Source organism: Panthera pardus, unplaced genomic scaffold, assembly GCF_024362965.1.
Source record: "Panthera pardus isolate Hobbes unplaced genomic scaffold, ASM2436296v1 HiC_scaffold_18, whole genome shotgun sequence".
NCBI classification, from domain to species: Eukaryota; Metazoa; Chordata; class Mammalia; order Carnivora; family Felidae; genus Panthera; species Panthera pardus.
In genome coordinates, this window is record NW_026526743.1 from 4,929,981 (window position 1) to 4,952,954 (window position 22,974).

The 22,974-nt window shown below is 60.5% G+C and overlaps 1 protein-coding gene across 1 annotated transcript in view; it reads right to left on the reverse strand.

Annotated features, from left to right (window-relative positions):
- The window catches only part of SHANK1 (SH3 and multiple ankyrin repeat domains 1), a 45,367-nt gene that overhangs the window by 20,914 nt on the left and 1,479 nt on the right, over positions 1 to 22,974 (reverse strand). The window contains 14 exon segments of the mRNA XM_053905663.1: positions 6,188 to 6,217; positions 6,655 to 6,730; positions 6,909 to 7,022; positions 10,260 to 10,453; positions 11,360 to 11,690; positions 11,927 to 11,993; positions 12,222 to 12,299; positions 16,198 to 16,314; positions 16,745 to 16,912; positions 18,745 to 18,896; positions 18,988 to 19,096; positions 20,166 to 20,237; positions 20,750 to 20,953; positions 21,157 to 21,454. Coding sequence (XP_053761638.1) covers positions 6,188 to 6,217; positions 6,655 to 6,730; positions 6,909 to 7,022; positions 10,260 to 10,453; positions 11,360 to 11,690; positions 11,927 to 11,993; positions 12,222 to 12,299; positions 16,198 to 16,314; positions 16,745 to 16,912; positions 18,745 to 18,896; positions 18,988 to 19,096; positions 20,166 to 20,237; positions 20,750 to 20,953; positions 21,157 to 21,411 — 1,967 coding nt within the window. The 5' untranslated portion in view covers positions 21,412 to 21,454.

A 22,974-nucleotide genomic window follows, 5' to 3' on the forward strand; every position in this document is an offset into this window, starting at 1 on the left:
TCACGTCTGAGACCCTTCCAGCACAGACGCAGACCCCTCAGTATATCCCAATAATATCCACCAGCCCTAACACACTCCAGCAATAAGCGTGCTCCCCGCGCACTTTAATCACCGAGTCTCACGGATTCGGCAAAACAGCCCTCCACGCATACTCCAGTAGGTTTCGGTAACACCCCCACACATCCCAGTATGCTCCAATAATAACTCCCCCTCACTTGGATCTCAGTATATTCCCATAACCCGCCCCCTGAACACATCCCAGCACACGCCAATAATACCCACTGTGCTCCTACTGTATTTCGGCACCGTCCCCCGCCACACCGGCAGCCCTGTGCGCTCTCATGACCCCACGACCTCCACTGTCGCCGCCACATCCATACATCTGGACCACAGAGACAGCGTTCTGCACATGCGTGTGCACACGCAGACACGCCTAGCAACCGCTCTCGCTCCAAGTTCACCACGGTCCATTAAACGCGCCACACCCTACCTATCAGGTCTCCTTGATCTTCTCTTCAAGCCAGGGATAGGTCGCCCTTGTAGCAGGGTGGAAGGGGTGTGGGGAGAGCGGAGGGACGGGGTTTCGGAGGAGTGAGGGAGGAGAGGGGAAGAGAGGGGAGGCAGAAGGAAGGGGCCGAGGCCAAGGCCCACAGAAATTGGTTCAGAGGTCGGGGCTCCCTTGCTCTCTGGGACGCCCACCGCCGTCCCTGCCCGACAGATTCCACGGAGCCCTTCTGCCCTTGCTACGTCCATATCCGCTCCGGATCTCCAGGTCCCCAGCAGCCACCAGTGCCCATCCTTCATCCCTCGCTGGCAGCCGTTTCTCCTTCCGTTCCTGCTACCAACCCCTACATCTCCCACACCTCTCCCCGGCCCCTGGCATCCCTCTTTTACCCCCACGTTATCCTCCCACTCCAGACATAAGCCTTCCTTAAACCCCCCAGCCCCCAATGTGATTCAATAAAACTCCCATATCCATCATATCCCAGGAAGAAACACTGGCCATGTGCAAGTCAGTATCTGAAACCCTTCACAGCTAAATAACTCAAGTGTCTCTCACAGCCAGCCTCTGAGGTAGGCATAAGTGCTATTTCCACTTTATGGGTAAGGAAAGAGCGGCACAGAAAGGTCAAGTAACTTGCCTAAGGTCACGCGGTGAGTAATCTTCAAAAACACAGAAGGAAACACCTGGGTAAATGCAGGTATAACATCCCCCACTCGACTGCACTCAGATACCTCCACACACATACATCTGCCCCAAATTGGCCATGAGCTTCCCCGCCCCCCGCCCCCATTCAGTGCCTGAAACGTATCCCAGGCTATGCCAGTAGCACGGCAATGAGTGACATTCAGTGACCCATTGCTGAATGCCAGATGCCGTTGCGTGCATTTTACATTTATTTATTCACATTGCCTCACAACACCCCTGGGAGGGGGTGGCTGTTACTGTTCCCATTTTATCAACGAGGAAACTGAGGCACGGGGAAGTACATGCTCGAGACCACACCAGCTGGAAAAGGGTCAGAGCCAAGATCTGAATTCCTCACAGGCAACCCATACACCCCAGCGATGTCCAAACCCCCTCAGATCGTCACAACGCCACCTCTGTCCCTCCCTCTCAAGCGTCCCCATCCGGTATGTGCTCCTTTCTGTCCCCACTCCCGTGACTTTCTCACCCAGTCTCCGGCCACCGTGATGTTTCCCCCATGCCACCGCGTCCTCCTCCAGCCTTCCAACTGTCCTGTTGCCCCGACAGTTTCCCTCAGCTCAATGTCCCCCATCCTCGGCTCCTGTGGGTTCCCCTTCACCCCTCTGCACCTCGCCCCCTGCTCCTCCACGCCATCTGAAAGCTCCACGTTGTCCCAGCCCCCCCTCATTAGCTCTCGCTTCTGTCAGCCCTCATCACACGCCACGGGGCCACCCCTCCACCTCAACTTGGCCTCTGCACACCCGCCAGCCCCTTCCCCAAAGGGTCCTCCGCAGACCTCCGGGACCTCCCTGCCCCTCCCTTGGCCTCACCCTTCCCAGGTCTTCTCACGCTTCAGTAGGCAACCCCACCGTGTCCCCTACAGCACCCCAGGTCCCTCCCATACTCCCGAGTCCCCCGCATTCTCATCCGTGGAAGCCTCTTCCCACTTCTGCACCCTCAACTCACTTCCTCACACACCCTTCCGCCTCCTGGTACTTGCACCTGCATTTCATTTGTATTCCCTGCATCCTCTCCGTGCTCTCCCTGTGCCGCCTTGGATCCCCACCCCCAAACCCTCCTCACAGATCCTGCCTTTCCCTCTTCACCCCATTTCCCCACACACCCCACGCACCCTCTCTGCTCCAGCACCCCTGTTCCCCCCAACTTCAGGGTCCCCCACTCTCCCCTGTTCCATTCTCCTCGGCCACCCTCCGACGGAGACCCCCTGCCCCCACCCCTGCCCCAGTACTCGCTACCCACGCGAAGCCCCATCCGCGCTCCTACTGCTGACTGACTACCTGCCCTGCAGGAGCACGCACAGTGCTCCCCCCCAGGCCATCCCTCGGCCACCCCAGAGTGGCCTCTGGAGCCCAGCGGCCAGCTCTTGTTCTCCGGATCCCACACACAGAGACCGCAGCAGCATCCACTCCCCCCACCCCCACCCCAGAGGTGCCTCTCACACACCCAGGATCCCACAGCCCAGAGCTTGCCGCCGTACAAGGCACCCCCTCGGGTACTGGGCCCCTCCCCATGTCCCCGGCTCCAAGCGTCTCTCCATGGCCTGCACAGAGGCCCCCCGCGCGGGGAAGCAGCCCCTTCCCGTGCTGAGAAGTAGCACACACAAGCAGATGCAGCTCCCTGGTGCAGAAGCCCGGCCGGGGCTCAGCACACCTGCCCCACACAGGCACAGACCCCCGGGAGGCAGGGAGAGGGGACATGGGGACAGAGACACATGGAGAGTGTAGAAAAGGGGGGCCTGTGGGGGAGGGGACGGGCCTGGCATGAGAGGGGAGGTATTGGGAAACACAGCCGCAGTCCCTGGGACAGGCCCACTCCATCACACACACACACACACACACACACAGTCCCCAGACAGCCTCTCTATCGCTCCAAATTGCACACAGAGACAGACACCGTCAAGCAGGGACACACAGATGGACACAGCTGTGGTGGGGGGCTGGGAGCCCACCATCTCTCCATCTCTCTCTCTCACTCTCTCCTTCTCTCTCACACACACACATACACACACGCGTGCGCACACGGCTGCAGGCAGTCACACACGCACGCACATCGACACAGCCACACTGACACATGCACAGTCGCACAGTGACACGCAGCGGAAAAAGAGGAGGGGAGGGGAGGGGAGGCCGGGGGTGGGATGTGTGTGTGATGGGGGGGATGACTGTGAATGGGAGAGAGGGGTATGAATGGGGGGACTTGCCAACTCTGCAAAGGGGTGTGGGGAGATGGGGATCAGAGGAATAGGGGCCTGGAATGTAGGTGCCTGAGGGGGAGCGCTCCACAGAATGGGGGCGGTGAGGGGGGCAGGAAGAGGTAGTGGGTTCGAAATCCCCGAGTGGGGTCCGTTTGGAGGGTCTGACTGGGGGCAAGACTGTGGAGGAAGAGACAAGGGGGCCTGGAAGGGCCTGGAAGGGGGCTGAGGAATGTATGCGTGTGTGTGGTGGGGGGGCTCGGGGAGAGAGGCCCAGGGACGGGGATGGGAGAAGGATTGAGAAGAGGGGTCCAAAACGGTTTATCACTGAGAGAAGGTGAGGGGAGAGGGGCTGGAAGAGGGGCGGCTTGGGGGGGGGGGGCGGGGAGGAGTCCCAAGGCTGGGGGATTAGCGGCGGGGGGGAGGGTCGTCACAGCGGGCCGGGCCGGGGCCTCCCAGCCTGCCGGGGAGAAAAGGGGCGGCGCGCTTCGTTACCTGTAGATGTACCAGACGCTGCGCCGCCGGGGCCCCAGGGCCGGCCAGCTGGAGGAGAGCGCGGGGGGCGGCTGCGGCAGGGAGCCCCCACCGGGGCCGCCCCCGAGACCCCCGCCGCCGCCGACCGCAGACAAAGCCATCGCCGCCGCGGCCCCGGCCCCGGCCCCGGTCCCGGTGCCGGCCGCCCCCGCCGCCGCCGCCGCCGCCGCGTCCCCGTCCCCGTCCCCGCTCGGCCGAACCCCCGTGTCCGGGCCCCCAGGCCCCGCCTCATGCTGACCCGCGCCGGGAGGGGGGAGGGGGAGGGGGCGCGCACCCTCCCGCGGGAGGGAGGGCAGGGCCGGGGGCTCACATGCCGGGGGGCGCGGGGGCGCGGGGCGCGGGGTCGGGCCGCGGCGGGAGCGCGAGGACCGCGGACGGCGCCGGCTTCAGCACCGCGGACAGCTCCGGAGGCGGGCGCCGGGCGCGAGGCTTTAACCCCTTGGCGTCCTGCGCCGGGCGGCGGGGGGGCCGGGCAGGGGGGGAGGGGGCCGGGAGGGGAACGCGGGGGCCCCCTTGGCGGGAGAAGGGGGAGGGGCGAGGCGCGGGGGGGGGGGAGGAGAAGGGGGAGGCACTTCCGGTCTGGGCCCCCCCCTTAACCCCCTCCCCCCTCCAGGGCCCTCCCGCGCAGGTGCAGAGCGAGGGAGAGCGGAGAGAGACGCACAACACCATACAAGATGCCTCGCGACCGCGTGCGGGGACGCGCGAACAGAGCCCCACTTCCCAGGCAGGGATACCACGGTGAGAGAGGCCCCAGGAGGGGACGCACAGCCCCCTCCCCCGCCCCCCATCGCAGACCGACGCATAACGCACCCCAACACAGTGTGGAAGGGCCAGGAAGGGAAGGCTAGAAACATTGAGACTGGGCCCCAGAGCAGTGAGAGACGCCCCTCCCCCAAAGAAGCTCAGGAGAGGGACATACACACACCAGAGCTCACTCAAGAGAGGAGAGACCGTAGGCTCCCAAGGAGAGGAGAGAGGGTGGCACAGGCCAGGACCTTACAGTTCCAGCAGGGATGCAGGGCACACAACACAGGCAGGGCCACCTCAGACAGGGTCAGGGAGAGCAGCGGGGAGGCCGAAGGGGAAGAGCCTCAGACACACCACACAGAGCAGCACATGCCAGTGGGCACAAAGAGGAGAGAAGGGGAGGGAATGAAGTTGACAGGACAGAGCTAGGGAAAGGAGAAGGAAGAAGCTGAGGGTAAGAGGGGCCACCCCCCCATCCAGCTGGTAGAGCAAGCGACTCCCAGACCGAGGCCAAGGAGAGACCCAGAGAGACACTGTCAGAGACAGGAGGCAGAGGCTGATAGGGAGATTTGGGGTGGGGGGACCTCGATACTCACCCGGTGCCCAGAGCCAGAGACGTGCCAGGTGAACACACACAATGGTCAAGCGCCTCAGACACTCCGGGCGCAGGGTGGCACCCCAGCCCCACCCTCTCTCCCCATCTTGTCCCCCCCTTCCCCCCCTGCCCGTCCCCACTGGCCAGAACACAGACACATAGGTTTGGACACATTTAATGGAAGGATGCTACAAACAAGGAGACCCTTCCCTGGATGGGGGGAGTGGTGGGGGAGGGTGTCATCTTTCAGACACCCAATTATGACCATCCCTCCCCCACAGTCTTGCCCTTCTGGAAGCCCAAGGCCTGGAATCCTCCCCTCTTCTGCCCTCCCCTCCCCCAATGCCCCAGGTCCTCAATTCCAGATCAATCGGACAGATGCAAATGCATGCACACGATTTTATGGGCTGACACGCACGCACAGTGACATGCAGAGAAAGAGACAGAGACGTGTGCAGAAACCCACCTGTCCATACAAGGTAAGCAGACACACTGACATCCCCGGAAACACTTGCCCTCGTTCTCAGACACACAGATTCAGGGAAACACAGATGTGCAGAGGCAGCCGCACGATTAGCCTCAATCGTGTGCCCGTAAATGAAAGCCACAAAGCACCCATCTACACAGACTGGGACAGATCCTTTCACCGTCATGGGCATGTATATACACAGGGCTATACGTCTAGGGGCCTCTTGAGCCACCCATGCACACAGACACGTGTCATGCGCACCTACAGAGACACATGGGCAAGAACACACTCGGAGAATCCGTACAAGGACGCTCGCCTGTGTAAGATGTTCACGCACAGGGAAACCAACTCTGGTCGTGCACACACAAGTCCATACATCCCCAGGCACCCCTTTCTTCCCATTCCTGACCCCGTGCCCCCCCCCTTCCCCTCCCCTCTCACCTCCCTGGGCCAATCCCATCCATCAAGCTTCTGAAGCAAGTCAGCCAGCAGCCAGGGAGGGGAAAGGTGTCAGTGTGCCCGTCTCTCCACCCCCACCCCTCCTGGCCCAGCTCTGCCCGCCCCCCTCCCCACGCCGGTGCGAGGCATGGGATGTACACACCTGTGCTGCACATAAAGATGGGGCACATGAAGGAGACAAAGGCCTCCAGCCAGCCACACACACGAGCTTCCCCATCCTCAGCTGTCCACCCCACTGGTCTCAGGCTACCCCAAAACTGGGCAGTCTCAGTGGCTGCCCAGGATGGTTTGGGACTGGGCTTGTGGTCTGAAGCTACCTCTGCCTTCTCCCACCTCTGGATCAAACTTTAGAGGGAGCAGGAAGGAGGCTTAGAGGTGGTGGAAATATTTAAAGGTGGAATATGAAGGGAGCTTGGGGTGAGGGGCACCCGAGGGTGTAGGACATTTACCTTGGGGCATCAAAGCTGTCGTAGGAGCCCACGGTATAATGCCGGAAGAGTCTCTTTGCCTTGTCACTGCGGCTTTCTGCAGGGGGACAAGGGACGACCTTGGACCCTCGCTCTGGAAACCATGAGCCCACCCCTGGGGGTCCTGGCCCAAGCTGTCCCATCTACCTCCCAGTGCCCCACCCCCATCGGGAGGGGGAAAGGAAGGGACATGAGACCCTAGGATGCACTGGGGACAACTGGCAAGTCTTCATTACCTTGCTTTCCCTCCTGGGAGCGGTTTGCCACCTCTTCCAGGCAGTCAGAGGGGAACCAGCCAATGCGACCTTTGACCTGGCCTTCCCAGAAGCCTCCTTCCCCGATGCTAAGCACTGGATGGGGAGCAGGGACACAGAAACATTTCCACGTTTCCATGTTGCCCCCCACCCCCAACGTACCCGATGCACAGCCTTTCCACAGTGCCCGGCGCCTAGCACAGGGCCTGGCCCAAGAGCATCTTTAAAAAATGCCCAAGGAAGGGATGAGGGAGCTGGCGGGGGGAACCAAACCATATCGCTCCTGCTTTCTAGCTTCTGAATCCAATGGGGACATGAGGATGCACTGGAAAAAGGGCTGGGTCTGGTGACACGGTCCTCATGGGTTATGGACACATTCACAAAGAGCCCTCATCTCCCCTGGTAGCCAGGGACAGCTTGATTGTTCTGTAATTTTCCTAAACCCTCCTAGACTCCCTAAACCCTTTGGCATTCTTATCAGTGCCCTCTGCCACCGGCCGCCGTCTCCTTGCCACTCAAACCTCTGTCATTTGCTCCCAGACCCTTCCCTCTGCCTCTCTTTGCTTCCCCTGGCTCCAGAAGGGAGGAGAGATTGGAATCCCCTCTTTCTCTCCGCCACCTGTACCTGACAGCCCTTTCCTGCCGGCCTCATCTCTTAGCCATAGAACACGTGTCCTGACTACCTGTTCGGCGTCTGCTGTGGCCGTGCTGGGTGCTGAAATGCAAAGCTGGGCATCAGGGACAGCTAATGGTTATCGAATTCTCACTTGTGGCCAGAGCCCTAAGAAGGGACACTTTTACTCTCCCCATTTTACCGATGGGGAATCTGAGGCTCAGGGAGCCCAGGTCATTTGCTCTGTCTCCACTCGTCCCTTCACATACTTCCCTCACTCACTCCTTGCACCTACCTGGGGAGGCAACAACTGATTTCCCATTTTACAGACACGAACGCACAAGAGCCCCCTGCCCAGAGATGGCGTAAGCCACACTAGGATTGGGCTGGGGCCATCTGATGCTTTCCCCCGGCTTAAACACTGCCACCCTCGGAGGGGGAATCTGGGGAAACCAAATCGAGGAGACACTCAAGGTCATGGAAGAGAGCGGGAGATGGGGTGACGAGGGGTCTGGGTTCTTGGCTAGCTCTCCAGTGACCGGCTGGGTGGTCGTGGAATCAATTGTTCGGTCACTGAACAAATATTTTATTTAGTGCTGGTCGTGAGTCAGGCCCCAGGCTAGACGCCGGGTAGAGGGCTCATGGACACAACAAATGTGATTCTTGCCTTCATGGATCTTCCCTGCTGGCAGCTGTTAGAGGCGTAGCTCCGTAAGTGACTGCGTGATTGAAAATTAAGGTCAGCATTTTAGGGGAAAAGGACAGGGTTTCCGAAGAAAGGCCACATGGGGGTATATAAAGTCGAGGTGCAAAGGGCAAAGAGGTGCCAGGATGATGTCCCAGGGGACATGCGATGCAGACTGAGACCGGAAGGATCCTAGGAGGAAAAGAAGCAAAGAGAGGAAGGGGAGGTTTTCCTGGCAGAAGGAACGGGTGTGTGCAAAGAGCCTGGTGTGGAAAGGGGCTTGGGCATTCGAGGAATGGAGAGAACAATGAAGTCTCTGGTGCCCTGTGGGTGGAGGAAAGAGACCGGATGGGGGGGAGGGGCTTGCAGGCCGGGCTAAGGCACTGAGGGCCAAGGGAGCCTGCTACCTCATCGGGCTGTGGAGGAGCTCAGGGGCACTGTGGATTTGGCCCCCTGTGAAGCAATTCAGTGTCTTCAAGGAAGTGGAAGGATACAAAAACAGGGCCGTGTATAGAAGTACTGGGCTCGAATTTCAGAAAGAAACGCGGAAGATACAGCGCATAGAAGGCATGGAAGTTGTCTCCCCTCTGACCTTAGCTTCCCTTTCTTCTTTCAAACTCTGTCTCAAAGCACAGACCTGACCCTCTGCGCATGAGTATGCGCGCGCGCGCACACACACACACACTTCCAGGCACCTGCTTCTGGAGGCACTGCCCCCACAGTTAGCCCCTGCATCTGGCCATCCATTCATGCACTCATTCACTCACTCAGCGCATGTGCACTGAGGCCTCCTGTGTGCTGGGTCATCCAACTGGGTCCTGGCAACTCAAAGCTCAGTGACATGTGACCTTGCCTTCAGGCAAGGCAAGAGATGCTGCAAAACAGATACCGATACACAATCGACCTGATGCTCCGATCCCTGCACACCTTTCAAGTCCCCACTCGAACCCTGTCTCCCGTGGGAGGACCCCTCCCGCCCCAGCTTTCATGGGCAGCCGGGGTCTGTCTGTCTGTCTGTCTGTCTCTCTCTCTCCTCTCTAAGCTCCTGCAGTGGGGACCCACTTAGCATAATGACAACTGGTGCTGACTATGTGCGAATCAGTGTCCTGGGTGCCTTAAGGGAACTGACTTTTTAAAATCCTCCCCAGGGTCCCCTTGCACGGATGAAGAAACTGAGGCCCAGAGCAGGCACTTGTCTGAGGGCGCCCAGCTGGAAAGCGGTGGTGGAGCCAAGATTTGAACTCAGGCAGCTTGGCCCTCCACCCGCTACACTACTCAGTTCCTCTGTAGCCTGGAGTCGGCAAAGGATCGCTCCCCCGCCTTGCATTAACCGCCGCGTCTGCTTGCTTCCTGTTTCCAAGCTTCATTCTATCCAAGAACACACGTCAACAGCCCTGAGAAGTCTGCATGTGAGGGCTGCTGGCACCATTTTCCAGAAGAAGACAGGAAAACCAAAGAGAGGCAAACCCCAGTAACAGCAGCCGCCGCTCAGGGAGCACCGGCCCCCCGCACGGGCCAGGCTTCGAACACCTGTCTCATTAGAGCCCCTTGAAGCGGGTCCCACCCTGGTTCTCGGAGGAGAGCACCTGGTGGGGGCAGGAGGTGCGGCCAAGGTGGCTTGGCCTCCACGCTTCACACCGGGTGGCAGGGAAGACCGTGGGCTCAGACCCCGGGGCAAGTCGCTGCCCCTGTGTGAGGCTCTGTCCCTTCAACTAGAAGATGGGCTCCTGACACGCTTCCAAAAGGCTGCTCCTGCGAGGGGAGCACTCCCACAGGGCCTGGTGTGGCGTCAGTGTCCCCCAAATGCTAGTTTCCACTCTTTTGCCTCGACACCTCCTCCCGAGGGACAGGATCGCTGCAGCTACCCATCATGCTCCTCCAGAGTGTAAGGGGTGTCTAGGGGCTCTCTGAGGTCTCCAGAGCATTGGAAATTCTAGGCCCTGGAGAACTGTTCGTGCTCGGCCTTCCCGTCCTTGAGGGATTAGCTCACCTGCCGACCCCCGCCCCCCAGCCTGGCCCGGCCCTGCCCTGTTACCTTTGATCTTCTCGCCCTTGCTCAGGGAGATCTCCCCCTCCGCTTGGGCCTGGTAGGACTTCACGGCCATGAAGGAGCGTCCGGGTACCGCCGAGTAGAGCTTCCTGCGCCTCCCGCGGCTGCCCAGGGAGCCCCCAGGGCCCCCTGAGCCCCCTGTGCCCCCTGCCGGCCCTTCCCTGGGCGTCCCGCTGGAGCTGCATACACAGAGGGTGTGAGAGGCAGGGGAGAGTGGAGGGAGGGGGAGCCTCTGGGAGAACAGGGGTCCATGGGGGTGGAGGATGGAGCATAGAGTGGGGGCGTGGGTTTCCCAGCTCTGGCATCCTTGGGGGAAGAGGGCATTTGGGGGCTCCCTCTGCCTGCCCACTGCTGCCCCCTGGGCCCCTCCTCTGCCTCCTCCTGGCTTCCGGCTCTGCCCCTCCCACGGTCCTGCACGCCGTGCCTGATTCAGCTTCCTGAAGCGGGGCTCTGAATGTGTCATCCCTCAGCTCGCTCACGAGCCTTCAGCGACTCCCAGCTTCCTCCTGGTGCGGGTCCAACTCTCTGCCCGCCGTGCGCAGCCCGCCATGATTTTTCGCTCTCCTGTGTCCTTGGGACACACTGGCCGGCCACATCCCCCTTGTCACCCTCCTCCAGCCAGCCTGGCCTCTCTACCCCGGAAAGTCCCCTGCCATCCTCCCCTCTACCCCGAGTGGCTCCTCTGCCCCCTCTCCCCTCCTCTGGCCCATCTCCAAGCTCAAACACCTTCCCCCAAGCCCCTTGCCCACCCCCACCCTGTGTGGCTTCTTCTCACCTTGCCCTGTCTGTCTGTCTGTCTGTCTGTCTTCAGGGGCTGGAACCAACATTCTATTGGGTTCCCTTCCCCCAGCCCCTGGCATTGAGCAGGTGCTTGGCTAAACTGTTCCATTTGGGGACAGGTGCAAGATTGTGGCTTCCTCCCCCTCCCTTCCTCAGGGGTCCGGAGAGGGATTTGGAGGCCTGAGGGCGGGACCGGGGACTTGGGTGGTTGGGGGGGGGCCAGCCTGGGTGAGGGGAAGTGTGGCTCCAAGGATGGGATCCGGTTGGGTTGGGGTCAGTGGGACCAGGGCTGAGCCTTCCCCTACCTGGGCCGTCCACGGGGCTGCCTCTTGGCCTCTTCAGGGTGCCTCCCGCGGGATGGGGAGCGGGCCCGGGCACCCCGGGGGCTGCTGGCACTTCGGAGGGTCCCACTGCTGAGCTTGGTGCTGGGGGCCGAGGGCTGCGACTGGCCCTGGGGCCCTGAGGTAGGGCCGGGGGCCCCAGAGGACGAGGTCCCCGGGGCGGCAAACACCATCCAGTCAGGCAGGGCCATGCTGGTATCACTGTTGGCCCGAAGCAGTGCCGGGGGCACTGTCAGCCCTGCGCCTGGGGGTCCCCGTCGCCGGGCTGCGTACTTGGGGGACTCCTGGAAGGGCACTGAGAGGGCACAGTGGCAGGAGGCAGAAGGGGCAGGGGAGACAGGCAGGCGGAGGGGGTGTGCAGGCAAGGGATGATGGGGGAGAGGCATGAAGGGAGAAAGATGTAAGACTGGAGGTCTGGAATCGCCCCTCTCACTACTACTCAGACGCTCACAGTCTGCTGACCCCCCAGTCCCCCCATGCACCCCCAAGTACGCTAGGTTCTCCCCTCAGCCCCACCTCCCTCTCGCTCACCCACATCCTGTTCTCGATGGTTTCGGATCAGCTCCCCCAGTTCAAAATTCCCAGCGATCACAGCCACCTGGAGGGAGGTGGGGTGGCCCAGGCAGAGGGCGGGAAGCACTGTGAGGTCCCCGGCCAGCTGCACACACACCCCCCCCCCGCCCCTGCCCCTCTCAAACCTGGACCCCCGCAACTGCGCCCTCCGTCCTCTCCCGGACCGCCAGCCTCTCAGCCAGCACTCCTACCTGCCTGCCTTCCTCACCCCCTGTCTCCTCTGTGCCCCCCACCAGCCCCGACAGCTCCAGACCTGGAAGGGGGTCTGTCCATTGTTATTCTTCACATCCTTGTTAGCTCCTCGATAGAGGAGGATCCTAGCACAGGTCTCCTGTGGGCGACGGCCGGCCGGTGGCACGGGGTAGGGGGGAGAAAAAAAGAAAGAAAACCATTAAAGTCACCAGGAGCAGACGCAGGCACTGTGCTAAGAACTTCAGGAACAGCCTGATCTAAACCTGCCTTGCCCGGGACAGCAGTCACTTACTACCGGTGGCTCAAGAGCCCTTTAAATGTGTCCCATCCAAACTGAGATGAGCTGTGTCTGTAAAATACAACCCACACTGCAAGAACATAGCACGGGAAAAAAAATCCAAATGTCTCTAATACTTTTTCTATTGATTCCAAGTTGACACGGTAATATTTTGGACACCATGGGCCGAGTAAAATGGGCCACAAAAATCCACGTTACCTGTTGCCTTCCTGTCTTTTTTTAATGCAGCTCCTGGGATACTTAAAATCACACACACACACACACACACACACACACACGACCCGTGTTGTTTTCTACCGGGTGGCGCTAATCTAAAGCCGGGTTTCTGGACCTCAGCGCTACTGACATTTAGGGCCAAAAAAAGAATCTTCGTAGTGGCGGCTGTCCTGTGCATCGTAGGACGTCTAGCGGCATCTCTGGGGTCTGTCGCTAGATGCCAGTAGCACTCTCCTCTCCGGCTGTGAAAACCAAGGAAGGCTGCACACATTGCTAAGTGACCCCTGGGGGACCGGGCTGTTCCAGTTGAGAGCCACCAATGTAAACCTCACGGAGGGCTTCCTGTGCTGCGCGCCAGGTGCTCAGCACTTCCCCATTTTACAGACGAGGAAACTAAGGCATCAAAAGGAGCACAAGGTCACACAGCGGTTGACCATCAGTGGTTGGATCTGAACGAAGGTTTGACTCTGGAGTCTCTGCTCTTCTCACACACTCTGCTGGACTCAGAAGAAAGGGGACAACGGGGGCCAGGGCTGGGCAGTGGGGGTAGGAATGCCATCCACATACAGACCAATTCCCTACTGATGCCGACCATATCACACCCTGTCACGCTTCGGATCAGACCCAGTGCCCTGGGCATGGCCTAGAGGCTCCCCCTCCACCCGATCTGCCTGCCCTGGCACCCCCAGCCTCGCCAACTTCATCTTCTGCCACCTTTCTTCGCTCCCTATACTGCAGTCACACTGGCCTCCTTCTTCCTCTGACAGGCATGCTCCTGCCCCAGGGCCTTGGCACCTGCCGCTCTCACTGCTTGGAATTCTCTGCCCCTAGATTTCCACATGGCTCACTTTCTCGCTTCATTCAGGTTTTTGCTCAAATGCCACCTCTTCGGAGAGGGCTTCTCCTTCTACCTCGTCAAAAATAGCTGCCGATCACATTCCCTGTTTTATTTTGATTTATTCGTTTTTACTTATGTGATGCCCACTATACGCCAGTATTAGCTCATTTTCTTCCTAACACGGTCTCCTTGAAATTACGTTTCTCTTTTACCTGTCTCCTTAGCATCTCTCCCCCACCATCTGGTAAGTTCTATAGGTGCATGATTTTGTCCGTGGCACCCACCAGCTGGATTAGTGCCTGGCCCACTGGAGCTGTTCAATCAACGACGGCTAAAGTCCTTCACCCTCTGTCTCGGCCTGAATGAACCCAACCTGGCCCCCAGCTCGACTCCTCTCTCCAGCTCCCCCAGATGCAACTCAACCAGCAAAGTTAGCTCAGGTAGTTTTCTGTGTGTGTGTGTGTGTGTGTGTGTGTGTCCAAGTGTGGACATGCCGGTCCCAACTAGACTGTTAATTTCCGCCACTGACATGTGTTTTCGCGTGTCTGTCCGCCTCCACTGCCCCCTTGCCTAGCACGGGGCCACAGCACGCCCAGCAGCCCAACCAGCAATCCACCCTGCTCCTCGACGACCTCGATTTACTGGTGTCCTGGCGCTTATCTTACAGTCCCTCTGTCCCCTGCAATACTTACAGTATTGCCCTTCCTCCTTTACACATCTGCCTCTTTGCCACACGCGAAGTCCCCCGATCCGCCCCGGCCCGGGAGCCATGCCGTGTCTGATTCATCCCACGTCCGGACGCACAGTAGGGACTCAAGAGACGTGCACGGGACGTATGAGGATGAAGGGAGCCGAGTCATTCCAAATTCCTTTGTTCAAGCCATTCGTTCATTCACTGAGTCATTCAGTCTATCTCAGAGCCAACACCTGTTGAATATTCTGAGGGGGGCAGGGTGCTGTCTTGGGGCAGACTCAAGGTGGCCGGTTCACAATTCATTCATTCACTCACTCACTCAACAAAGTCCCTACTATGTCCCGGGGCCTTGGGACACAGTGACTGAGCAGACTTAGCCCCTACCCTTGAGGAGCTTCCAGCCTAAACATGGACCTGACCTTCACCACCAGGGGACGGGGGACGGGCATGTCAGGAGGCCAGGGGAGGAGGGAGGGAGGAAATCTGTCAGACCCAGCTCTGGCCCTGGCGAAGCTTAAAGTCTGAGAGGGAAGACAAGGGGAGAAAAGCAGACGAAGAACTCTGTCAAGCGCTGATTCATTAGGCATCTTGCCAAGAGCAAGCACAACATTCACCCACGTGATCCTTTGTACGGTAGGTGTTACCGACCCATTTCACAGGGAGGGAAACCTCAAGGAGGGAAAATTACTGGCTCATCCGACCCCCTGAGAGTAATTGTTCCCGCCCTATAATTCTTTACACTGAATCTTCCCCGTTCAAGTGAATGGTACGGTTTGGGTCTCCTGACTGGATCCTGACTGAGAGAGGTAATGACAATGGCGTTGCCTTCTGGGGACGAGCGCTTAACGTCCATGATGTCTCATCGCCTTCAATCAGCCGCCCTACCCCCATTTCAGGGAGAGGACGGAGCCTTGGAGAGGGCACGGCGCTTGTCAGGGGGACCCCGGTCTGCCCACGGGACATGCACATAAGCCGTGCCGTCAGGGAATCTGGGCTCAAGGCCGGTGTCAGGGAGCAGGAGAGACGGAACCACCAGGGAGGGGCAGTGACAGCACCGCGTTGGTCGGGTTTGACAAACACTGAGTTCTCTCCCGGCAGAGCAGACTGCTTGCTGCCACAAGGCGGCACGTGGCTACCTGCCACGTCCCCGGCACTGCAAGTTCTGATGCGGCAGAAGGGGCTGGCGCTGTCTTGGAAGGCTTCCTGGAGGAGGGGAAGAAGGGCTTGACAGACCAGCACCTGTGCGCCAAGCCCCGTCTTCCCAAGTCCCCGAGGCAACCCTCCGAGGGCAGGAAGCCCCTACAACAGGTGGAAAGACTGAGGGGGCTGACCCAGGATCACCGAGGGCGGGGGTCACAGCCGCAAGGGGGCAGGTACACGAGGCCCCTCCCGGCCCTTTACTGCTCACCTCCACTCGTGGCTCCTGAGGTGGGGACTGTCCACCCGGCCCCGAATTGCTACAACCCGCAACATGCTCTCGTCCCCCTCAGAGCTGTGGTCTGGCCCTTCCTCTGTCCCCTGCGGTGGCCCCCGCACGCACTGCACACAGTAGGTGCCTCCTGATGCTCTCTCCCCTCCACCTGTGCCCACCGCCGAGAATACCCTTTCTCGCCTTCCTACTTGGCTCACTCCCGCTTCTCTTAGCACAGGTGGCACATTTTCCAGAGAGCCACCTCCACCCCAGGCCCAAGGCCGAGCCCAGATCTGGCCTCCCCCGGGGACCTGCATTCCCTGGGACCTCCCTCTGAACACTCTGGATTGTGACGGGAACGTCTGTCTCACTCACTGCTTGGTCCTCAGCATCCCGCTCTGGGCCTGACATGGGGAAGGTGCTCAGCAAGTATCTGCTGAGCGAATGAATGAATGGATGAGTGAATGAATGGATGAATGGATGGATGGACGGATGGATGAATTAATGAAATAGTGAAGGGACAGAGGGCAGGGAGGCTAGAGTCAGGAGGAGGGCCTGGGCGGGCTCTGCCAGAGCAGACCTTATTGTAGAGGGCGCAGATGTGCAAGGCCGTGTTCCCCGAGGCATTCTGGGCTCCCGGCTCAGCCCCATAGAAGAGCAGGTGTTCCAGGTGCTGAGAGTGGCCTCGCTGGCAGGCCTGGGGAGGACAGGAAACCCAGGAGGCCGGATCAGACTCTCCCAACCATGGCCTCTGTCTAGATCCTGAGTCCAGGAAACCCCTCTCCTTTCCTCCTCTGTTTCCACCCAGGGACCCTGGCCATCAACTTCATGAGTCATTCCAAGACCCAGGCGTCTGGATAGGCTCCTTGAGAGGCTCAAGAGACCACCCCCCACCCATGCCAGAGATCGAGATGTCCAGTCCTGAGCCCATGCCCTCTTAGGGCCCTGGCGCTGACTCCCTCACCTTTTTCTCTTTGGGGCCCATGCTACTCCCACCCCCATACTCTATGAGGACCCCAGCATCTAGATCCCCAGCATCTGGATCCCCTTTGCACCAGACCCGATCAGGGCCCAGGTGCCCCCGCCATGCACACACCGCGAACCCCTCCTGGCCGAGTCTGGAGCACCTGGTGAATCTCCTGCCAGCCGTTCTCATCAGCTATGCCCAGCTGGGCCCTGTTGTACAGGAGCAGCTCGCAGCAGCGGGGGTCGCCCCCCACCATAGCCGTATGGAACAGAGGGGTCAGGCCTCGGCGGTCCTTGTAGTTGGGGGAGCCCCCAAGGTCCAGGAGTGCCTGAAGAGAGAGACCAGAGAGAAAATGGTCACATTAGCAGTACTGGTTTGTTCTGAAGGGCCAGTCGGGCAGGGAGTCACGGGTGACCCACACTGGCCAAGGTGGTTTGGGAGTCTGCACGAATGCCCTTGTCTGACCTTGAGCCTGGCCCTTCCCCTCTCAGGGCCTCTCCCACGAAGGGAACAATGAAGGGGCTGGGAAGATGCCTCCAGAGGACCTTCCCACTCTGACGTCCTGCCCAACCTTCCCCCCCCCCCCCCCCCGCCGAGGCTGGCTTTGGATGAGCCACTGAAGGAGTCTGCTGCCTCAGTGCATCACAGCAGCCGGATGGTTGGGGGGCCACCTGAGAGAACAGAGTCTGGACGCAGGAGGACCCCTGGCTAAGCAGGAGGTGTTGTTAGGATCAGGATCCCCGAGAGTGGGACGCAGAGGGAGACCTGGGAAAAAGGGTTAGCTGGGACCAAGGTGAGCCGCGCCAGCCGTGCTGGGGCGGCAGCGGGGGTGGTGGGGGGGGTGTCTCACTCGAGTAACAGCTCCGGGCACAGCGGCCGGTGGAGCTGAGCATCTTTAGAGGGAGGTGTTGGCAGCAGCCCTGTGAAGAGCCCACAGCCGCGCTGTCCACCAGAACCTCTGCGGTGACGGAAGCGATCTACGGCCCCATGTGGGCTCCCGAGCGCTCGAGCGTGCTACGGCGCCCGGGGAACAGACACGTTCGCCCTAGCTCATTGTAGTTCATTGAAATCCGAACGGCCCCCGTGTGGCTAGTGGCTACTGGGTTGGACAGCACGGGTCTGGAGGCCGGGGGTGCGAGGTGAGAGCAGGAGCTGTCTTGGGGGGAAGGGAGTGCACTGGGGGTACATATAGAGGGTTTGTCAATTCCAGGGGCATAAAGCCAGATCTTTGTGGCTGGTGTCCGCATTTAGGCGCTTCAAGAAAGAGCTGGAAAAGGGAAGGGAGGGTCCATTAAACTGGAGCATCTGTGAGTTAGGGTGTTTCTCAACAACGATGTGTCTTTGCGGGGGGCGGTCTATCCTGACCTGTGTATGAAGAGGGAATCACGTGCCATCGGGCGGCAGTGGGGTGGGGGAGGAGAGAGGGAGAGGAGTTTAAAATAAGACCATGTAAGCCCCCTCCATGTATGTATCTTGCGGGCATACGGTGCGTCTGGGAAAGTGCATTTTAGTTACTGAACAGGGCGAGAGGCTGTGTTTGCAGGGTGTGTGTTGAGGGGTCTGTGTCTGGAGCTCACTCTGTATTTTAAGGAGCAGAGGAGGGTCTACACTTTGGGGAGACTGAGGCAGGGCTGGTGGTGAGCTGGATCAGAGGGTACAAGAAGGTCTGGGTGTCGGGAGAGTATAGGTATTATGATCCACTGGGGCCCTTTCAGGGGAAAGGTCTGTGTGACAATCAGCTGTAGGGTGGGCATCCCCGGGGGGTCACCAGAGGGTCTCGGGTTCCACTGGAGGAGTGACAACGGGCGGGGGCGGGGGGGGGACTGTGTGTTTGTCAGTCTATGGAAAGGGGCTTTGTATTTGAGACACGAAGAGAGACTATTTTTAACAAACCTAAAGACCTGAGGTTCGAGAAAGAACAAATGGAAAAGGGAGAGGAGTCTGAGGAAAGAGCAGAAGTGGCACCCCCACGGGGACGGGGACGCGGCAGGGGACATCCAGGAGGCGGGATGAGAAGCAAAGTGGAGGTCAGGTGGCTTCGTGGGGTCAAGGTAGATGAAGGGGAGGAGGGGACGGGTCTGGGGCAATTAGCTCACTGGCTTCAGCGTACTGGGGGAGACACCGAGTCTGGGGGCGGGTCCCCGGGGTCTGGCACCTCACCGTGAGAGCCAGGCAGTGACGGGCACACGCGGCCTTGTGCAGCGCGGTCATGCCATCCCGGGCCCGGAAGTCGATGTGGGCCCCTCCCAGGCACAGGGTTCGAATCACCTCTACGGAGCCTTCGGTCTGGGCTGCCAGCGTCAGGGGGGTCTCTGAGGGGCAGAAAAGGCCAGTCACGCGCAGCCCTTATGCCTCGTTTCTCGGCTCCCCACCTCTTCCAAAGCCCCTGGTTCTCCTCCTTACCTCCCGAATCCGAGTCGTGATAATTGGGGTCCAGCCCCTTGTCCAGCAGCCTTGCCACCTTGTCAGACGTCCCGAGCTGCACGTATTCCAGGAACTTCTTCAACCCCGTCTGAGCCATGGACAAGAGAGAGAAGACAGGCCAGTCAGGGAGCAAGGGGAGAAAAGCTGGGGTCTTGAGCAGCGCTGTCCAGTGGAAATACACAGCGAACCGCGTGTGGCACTGAAAAGTCTCTAGTAGCCACCTTTAAAAAAAAAAAAAAAAGCAAGGGGCACCATTGGTCGCACGGAAATTCGTTTTGACAACGTATCTCTTTAACCTAACACATCCGCAATAGTACCGTATCGACAGGTAATCCATAGGCAGTGTTTTAACGAGACGTTTTACGTTTTTGGGGGGGAACTGAGTCTTCGAAATCCGGTGTGCATTTCACACTCGCAGCGAGGCTCAGTTTGGGCCTGTGACACCGCGTGTGTTCGGGAGCCGTGTATGGCCGGTGGCTCCGGGAGTGGATGGCGCAGGTCTGGAGGGATGGAATATTTGGGGGGCGACAGAGACAAATGCATGGTGGGGGAGGGGTGGGGGGGAGGAGGGGACAGGGAGGCTTTTTTCCCAAGCGTCAAGAATCCTTCACTTCACCTCGGACTAAAGCAGCTCCCCCCGCCCCGCTTCCTCCCAGTTCTTAGGGGACCGGGGGAGGCACAGGGGACATATGGCCAGAGTCCTGGAGGGCAAGATAGCCAGATGTGGCTGGGGGCGGGGGACATCCCCGGATCTGGGAGAGGTTTAGGCTATGGAATTGGGGGAGCCGTGGGCTGTGTATGAAACAGCACTGAGGCAGAGGGACACTGGGTGTCAGAGTTCAGGCCAGAGGGTGGGGGGCAGGCAGGTGCCCTGCGTGGATACGGGGGACCCAGAAGACGAGAAGGGAGCATCTCAGGATGAAGAAAGCGGGAGCCAGGGGCCTGGGCAGGGGAATGCAGGCCAGAGAGGGGATAACACGGTTGGCATCTGGGGCCGTCCCCAACGCCACCAGCATCTCAAGTTACTGGGGGACCCTGGCAGAGGAACAGAAGGGGATCAGGGAGTGTTGGAGGGCTGTTGGACAGAGGTGAGAGAGACAGTGGGAAAGGCTCCAGGTCTCTGTGGGGGGGGCTGCTGTGGGGTAGGGTTCTCTCACCTTCGTGTGCAATTTAGCCAGCTGCTTCTCATCCAGGTTGGTCTGTTTGTAAACCCGGGTCTTGTATCGGAACTGTGGCCAGGGGTGTATGGGGGGAGAGACACAGAGACTCAGAATCAGGGGCCTGGGGAGGAGGCTGGGCTCCTTCTGAGCCAGGGGGTGGGGGGGGGGGACGGAGGGGGAGGTGGTCAGCTCAGGGTCAAGGTGGAAAAGGCCCTGGAGCCTTGGCTGGGCAGGCAGAGGAGTGCGGGGCTGCCGTGGAGTATGTGGGCCGCAACCCCTAACGTGAAGGAGTAGGGAGCCTGGACCCCACACAGAATGTTCTAGAACACCTACTGTAACTGTGAATCCTTTCCCACTTTGAAAGGCGAGGAGGAGTCTGGGGCAGGCAAGTGACTTGCCCAAGGCCACTCTGTTGGTCAGAGGCAGAACGGATCGTCATTTGAACCCAGGCCTCTCTGACTCTAATGCTTAAGGGATCTGGAAGAGCCCACTGGGTTTCCCCTTGCCAGGGCCTGACTGGGAGAAAAATGGGGCATGCCTTCTCTCCCCTGCGGCCAGGCTGGGAAGGCTGTGGGCCTCACCTCCAGGTAGGGCACCCCCTTCTCAAAAGACTGGGGGTACTCTCGAAGCAGCCGCTCCTCCTCCAGAAAGTTGGCATCGCGGCCGGAGGTGGCCGGCTGGAACAGACCATAGTTGAGCACATCCTGCAGGCTCTCGCTCAGGGCGCAGAGCACCTGTTGCTTGGCTGTCCAGATGGTGGCATCAGGGTTGAAGCGGAGACATTTCTGGTTGAGGAGGTGACAGGGAAGAGCCTGAGGTGGCTTGGAAAGGGCCTGGGGGTGATTCTGGGGACAGGAGGGGCAGCTGGGGGAAGCATGTCGGGGACCTGGAGATGGGGCCCAAGTGGGAGGACACCCAGCACCGGCAGCCTCGTCGTGTGGGCTTGGGGCCCTGTCCCCCGCCGGCCAGCGGGCAGTCAGTCACTCACTGTCTGGTGCAGGTCCGGGATGCCAATCCTGAAGACCATCATGCTGAAGTGGGCGTCGTCCGGGACAGACATGGAGCGGCCCTGGAGGCCTCGGGTGGAGGCCAGACTACCAGGTGCCCCACTGCCCTGGCCCCGGGTCCCCCGGGGGCCTCTGCTGGGCCCGTCTGGGGAGCTGTCGGACTCTGAGCCCCCCTCGGGACACTCGCTGGCACTGTGGCGTTCCTCGTCCTCGCTTGACGCGGGGCTGTGGGTCATCGTGGGGCCACGGGGCGACAGGGGACAGCAGCATCACAGGCGGCTGCCGGGGCCAAGGGTGGCTGTCAGATGAGGGACCCGGGACCCCTCGGAGGCCACAGGCACCCTCACGGACAAGTGGTCTAGGGCAGCCGCCCCACATGCCCCAGGTCGGCAGGAAGGAGGCTGGACACACCCCCAGATACTCCAGCTGCCTCTGCTCACACACACGCCCATCGCTGCCGTGCTTCCAGCGCGTCTCCTTCCCTGCCCTTGGCCCTGCTCGCGGCCCCCCACCCCTCCTGCGCCCCACTTTGCCGCTGACCCAGCATGGCAGTGTCCCAGAAACCGCAGAATCACCGCGGGAGCTACTGGCCCACTTTGGCAGGCCACGGAAAATGCAGCTAAAATTAGCTGAGGACAGACAGGTGGACGACCCACCGGCATCCTACCCTCCTGGCCCCAGCCTGGCCCCTCACCCGAGGCCCTCCCGTCCTCCTCCTCCTCCTGGCCAGCTGGCGGAGGGGGCTGGGGAGAGGCTGAGATGTAGTAATGGGGGGACGGAGGTGCCGAGAGCCTGGGGCGGCAGAAGTGGGAGCCGCGTGTTGCTTGGGAGTGGTGCCCGGCAGCGGGTGGAACCGGTGACTTCACCGAAGTGTGGCTGACAGCGTGTGCAGGGGACTGCTGGGAATCGGTGTCCCAGAGGAGCAGGGGTGCTAAGATGGGGGTGTCATGGGGCAGAGTATCATTCGTGGCGTGCCCCCAAGGGAGCCACGAGGGGTGGCCTAGGCAGGTTGTTGGGGGCATCTCGAGACGGGGGTGGGTGGGTGCGGAGACTGGCCTGGGAGGGCTGTCTGGAGACCGTAGTGCGGTGGCCTGGGTCAGCTTAGGGTGGCTGCGGATAACCTGTGGGCATATTTGAGGACTGGCACTACAGGACAGGTGGCTGGACATTGCCCAGTACAGGTGGATCCACTCTGAGGGAGACTGGGGGTTGGGGGGGGGGCTGGGAGGGAGGCTAAGAAGTGGGGTGCCGGTCTGGGGGACTGGGGTGGGAGGTCATCTCCAGATCCCCACTGTTCTCTCCTGAGGTGGCCTTAGAAGCCTGGGTCCCAAATGGGGTCCGCCTCCCTCATCTCCCTGTCTCCCACCCCAGCACCGGAAACCAGAATGTCTGGTCTGGTCCCTCCCCCCCACACCAGGCCCAGCTCCTGCACCGTTGCCATGGAGATGGGAAGCAGTGGAGGGTACTGCTGACTTTGGGGGAGTGGGGATGGGCTGGGGGGGTTGGGGGCGGGAAGACAAAATGAGTGTTCGGGGAGGACAGTTCCAAGAGCTGTGGGTGAGCGAGCAGCCTAACCACCAGCCGGCCGACCCCTCCCCCATGCGTGGCCCGGCTGCGAAGCCCCCTCCCTCTCCAGGTACCCAGCGGAACTGCCCCACCTTGGCCTTGCGGAGCCCCCCCCTCCCTGCCTGGTCTCCTACCCGCCGGACTCCACCTCCCACCTCCGGGCCTGGAGCCCAATGCCACTCCCCCTCGGCTGACCCTGGCTGACCCCGGCTTCAACCGGGCACTAATGGTGT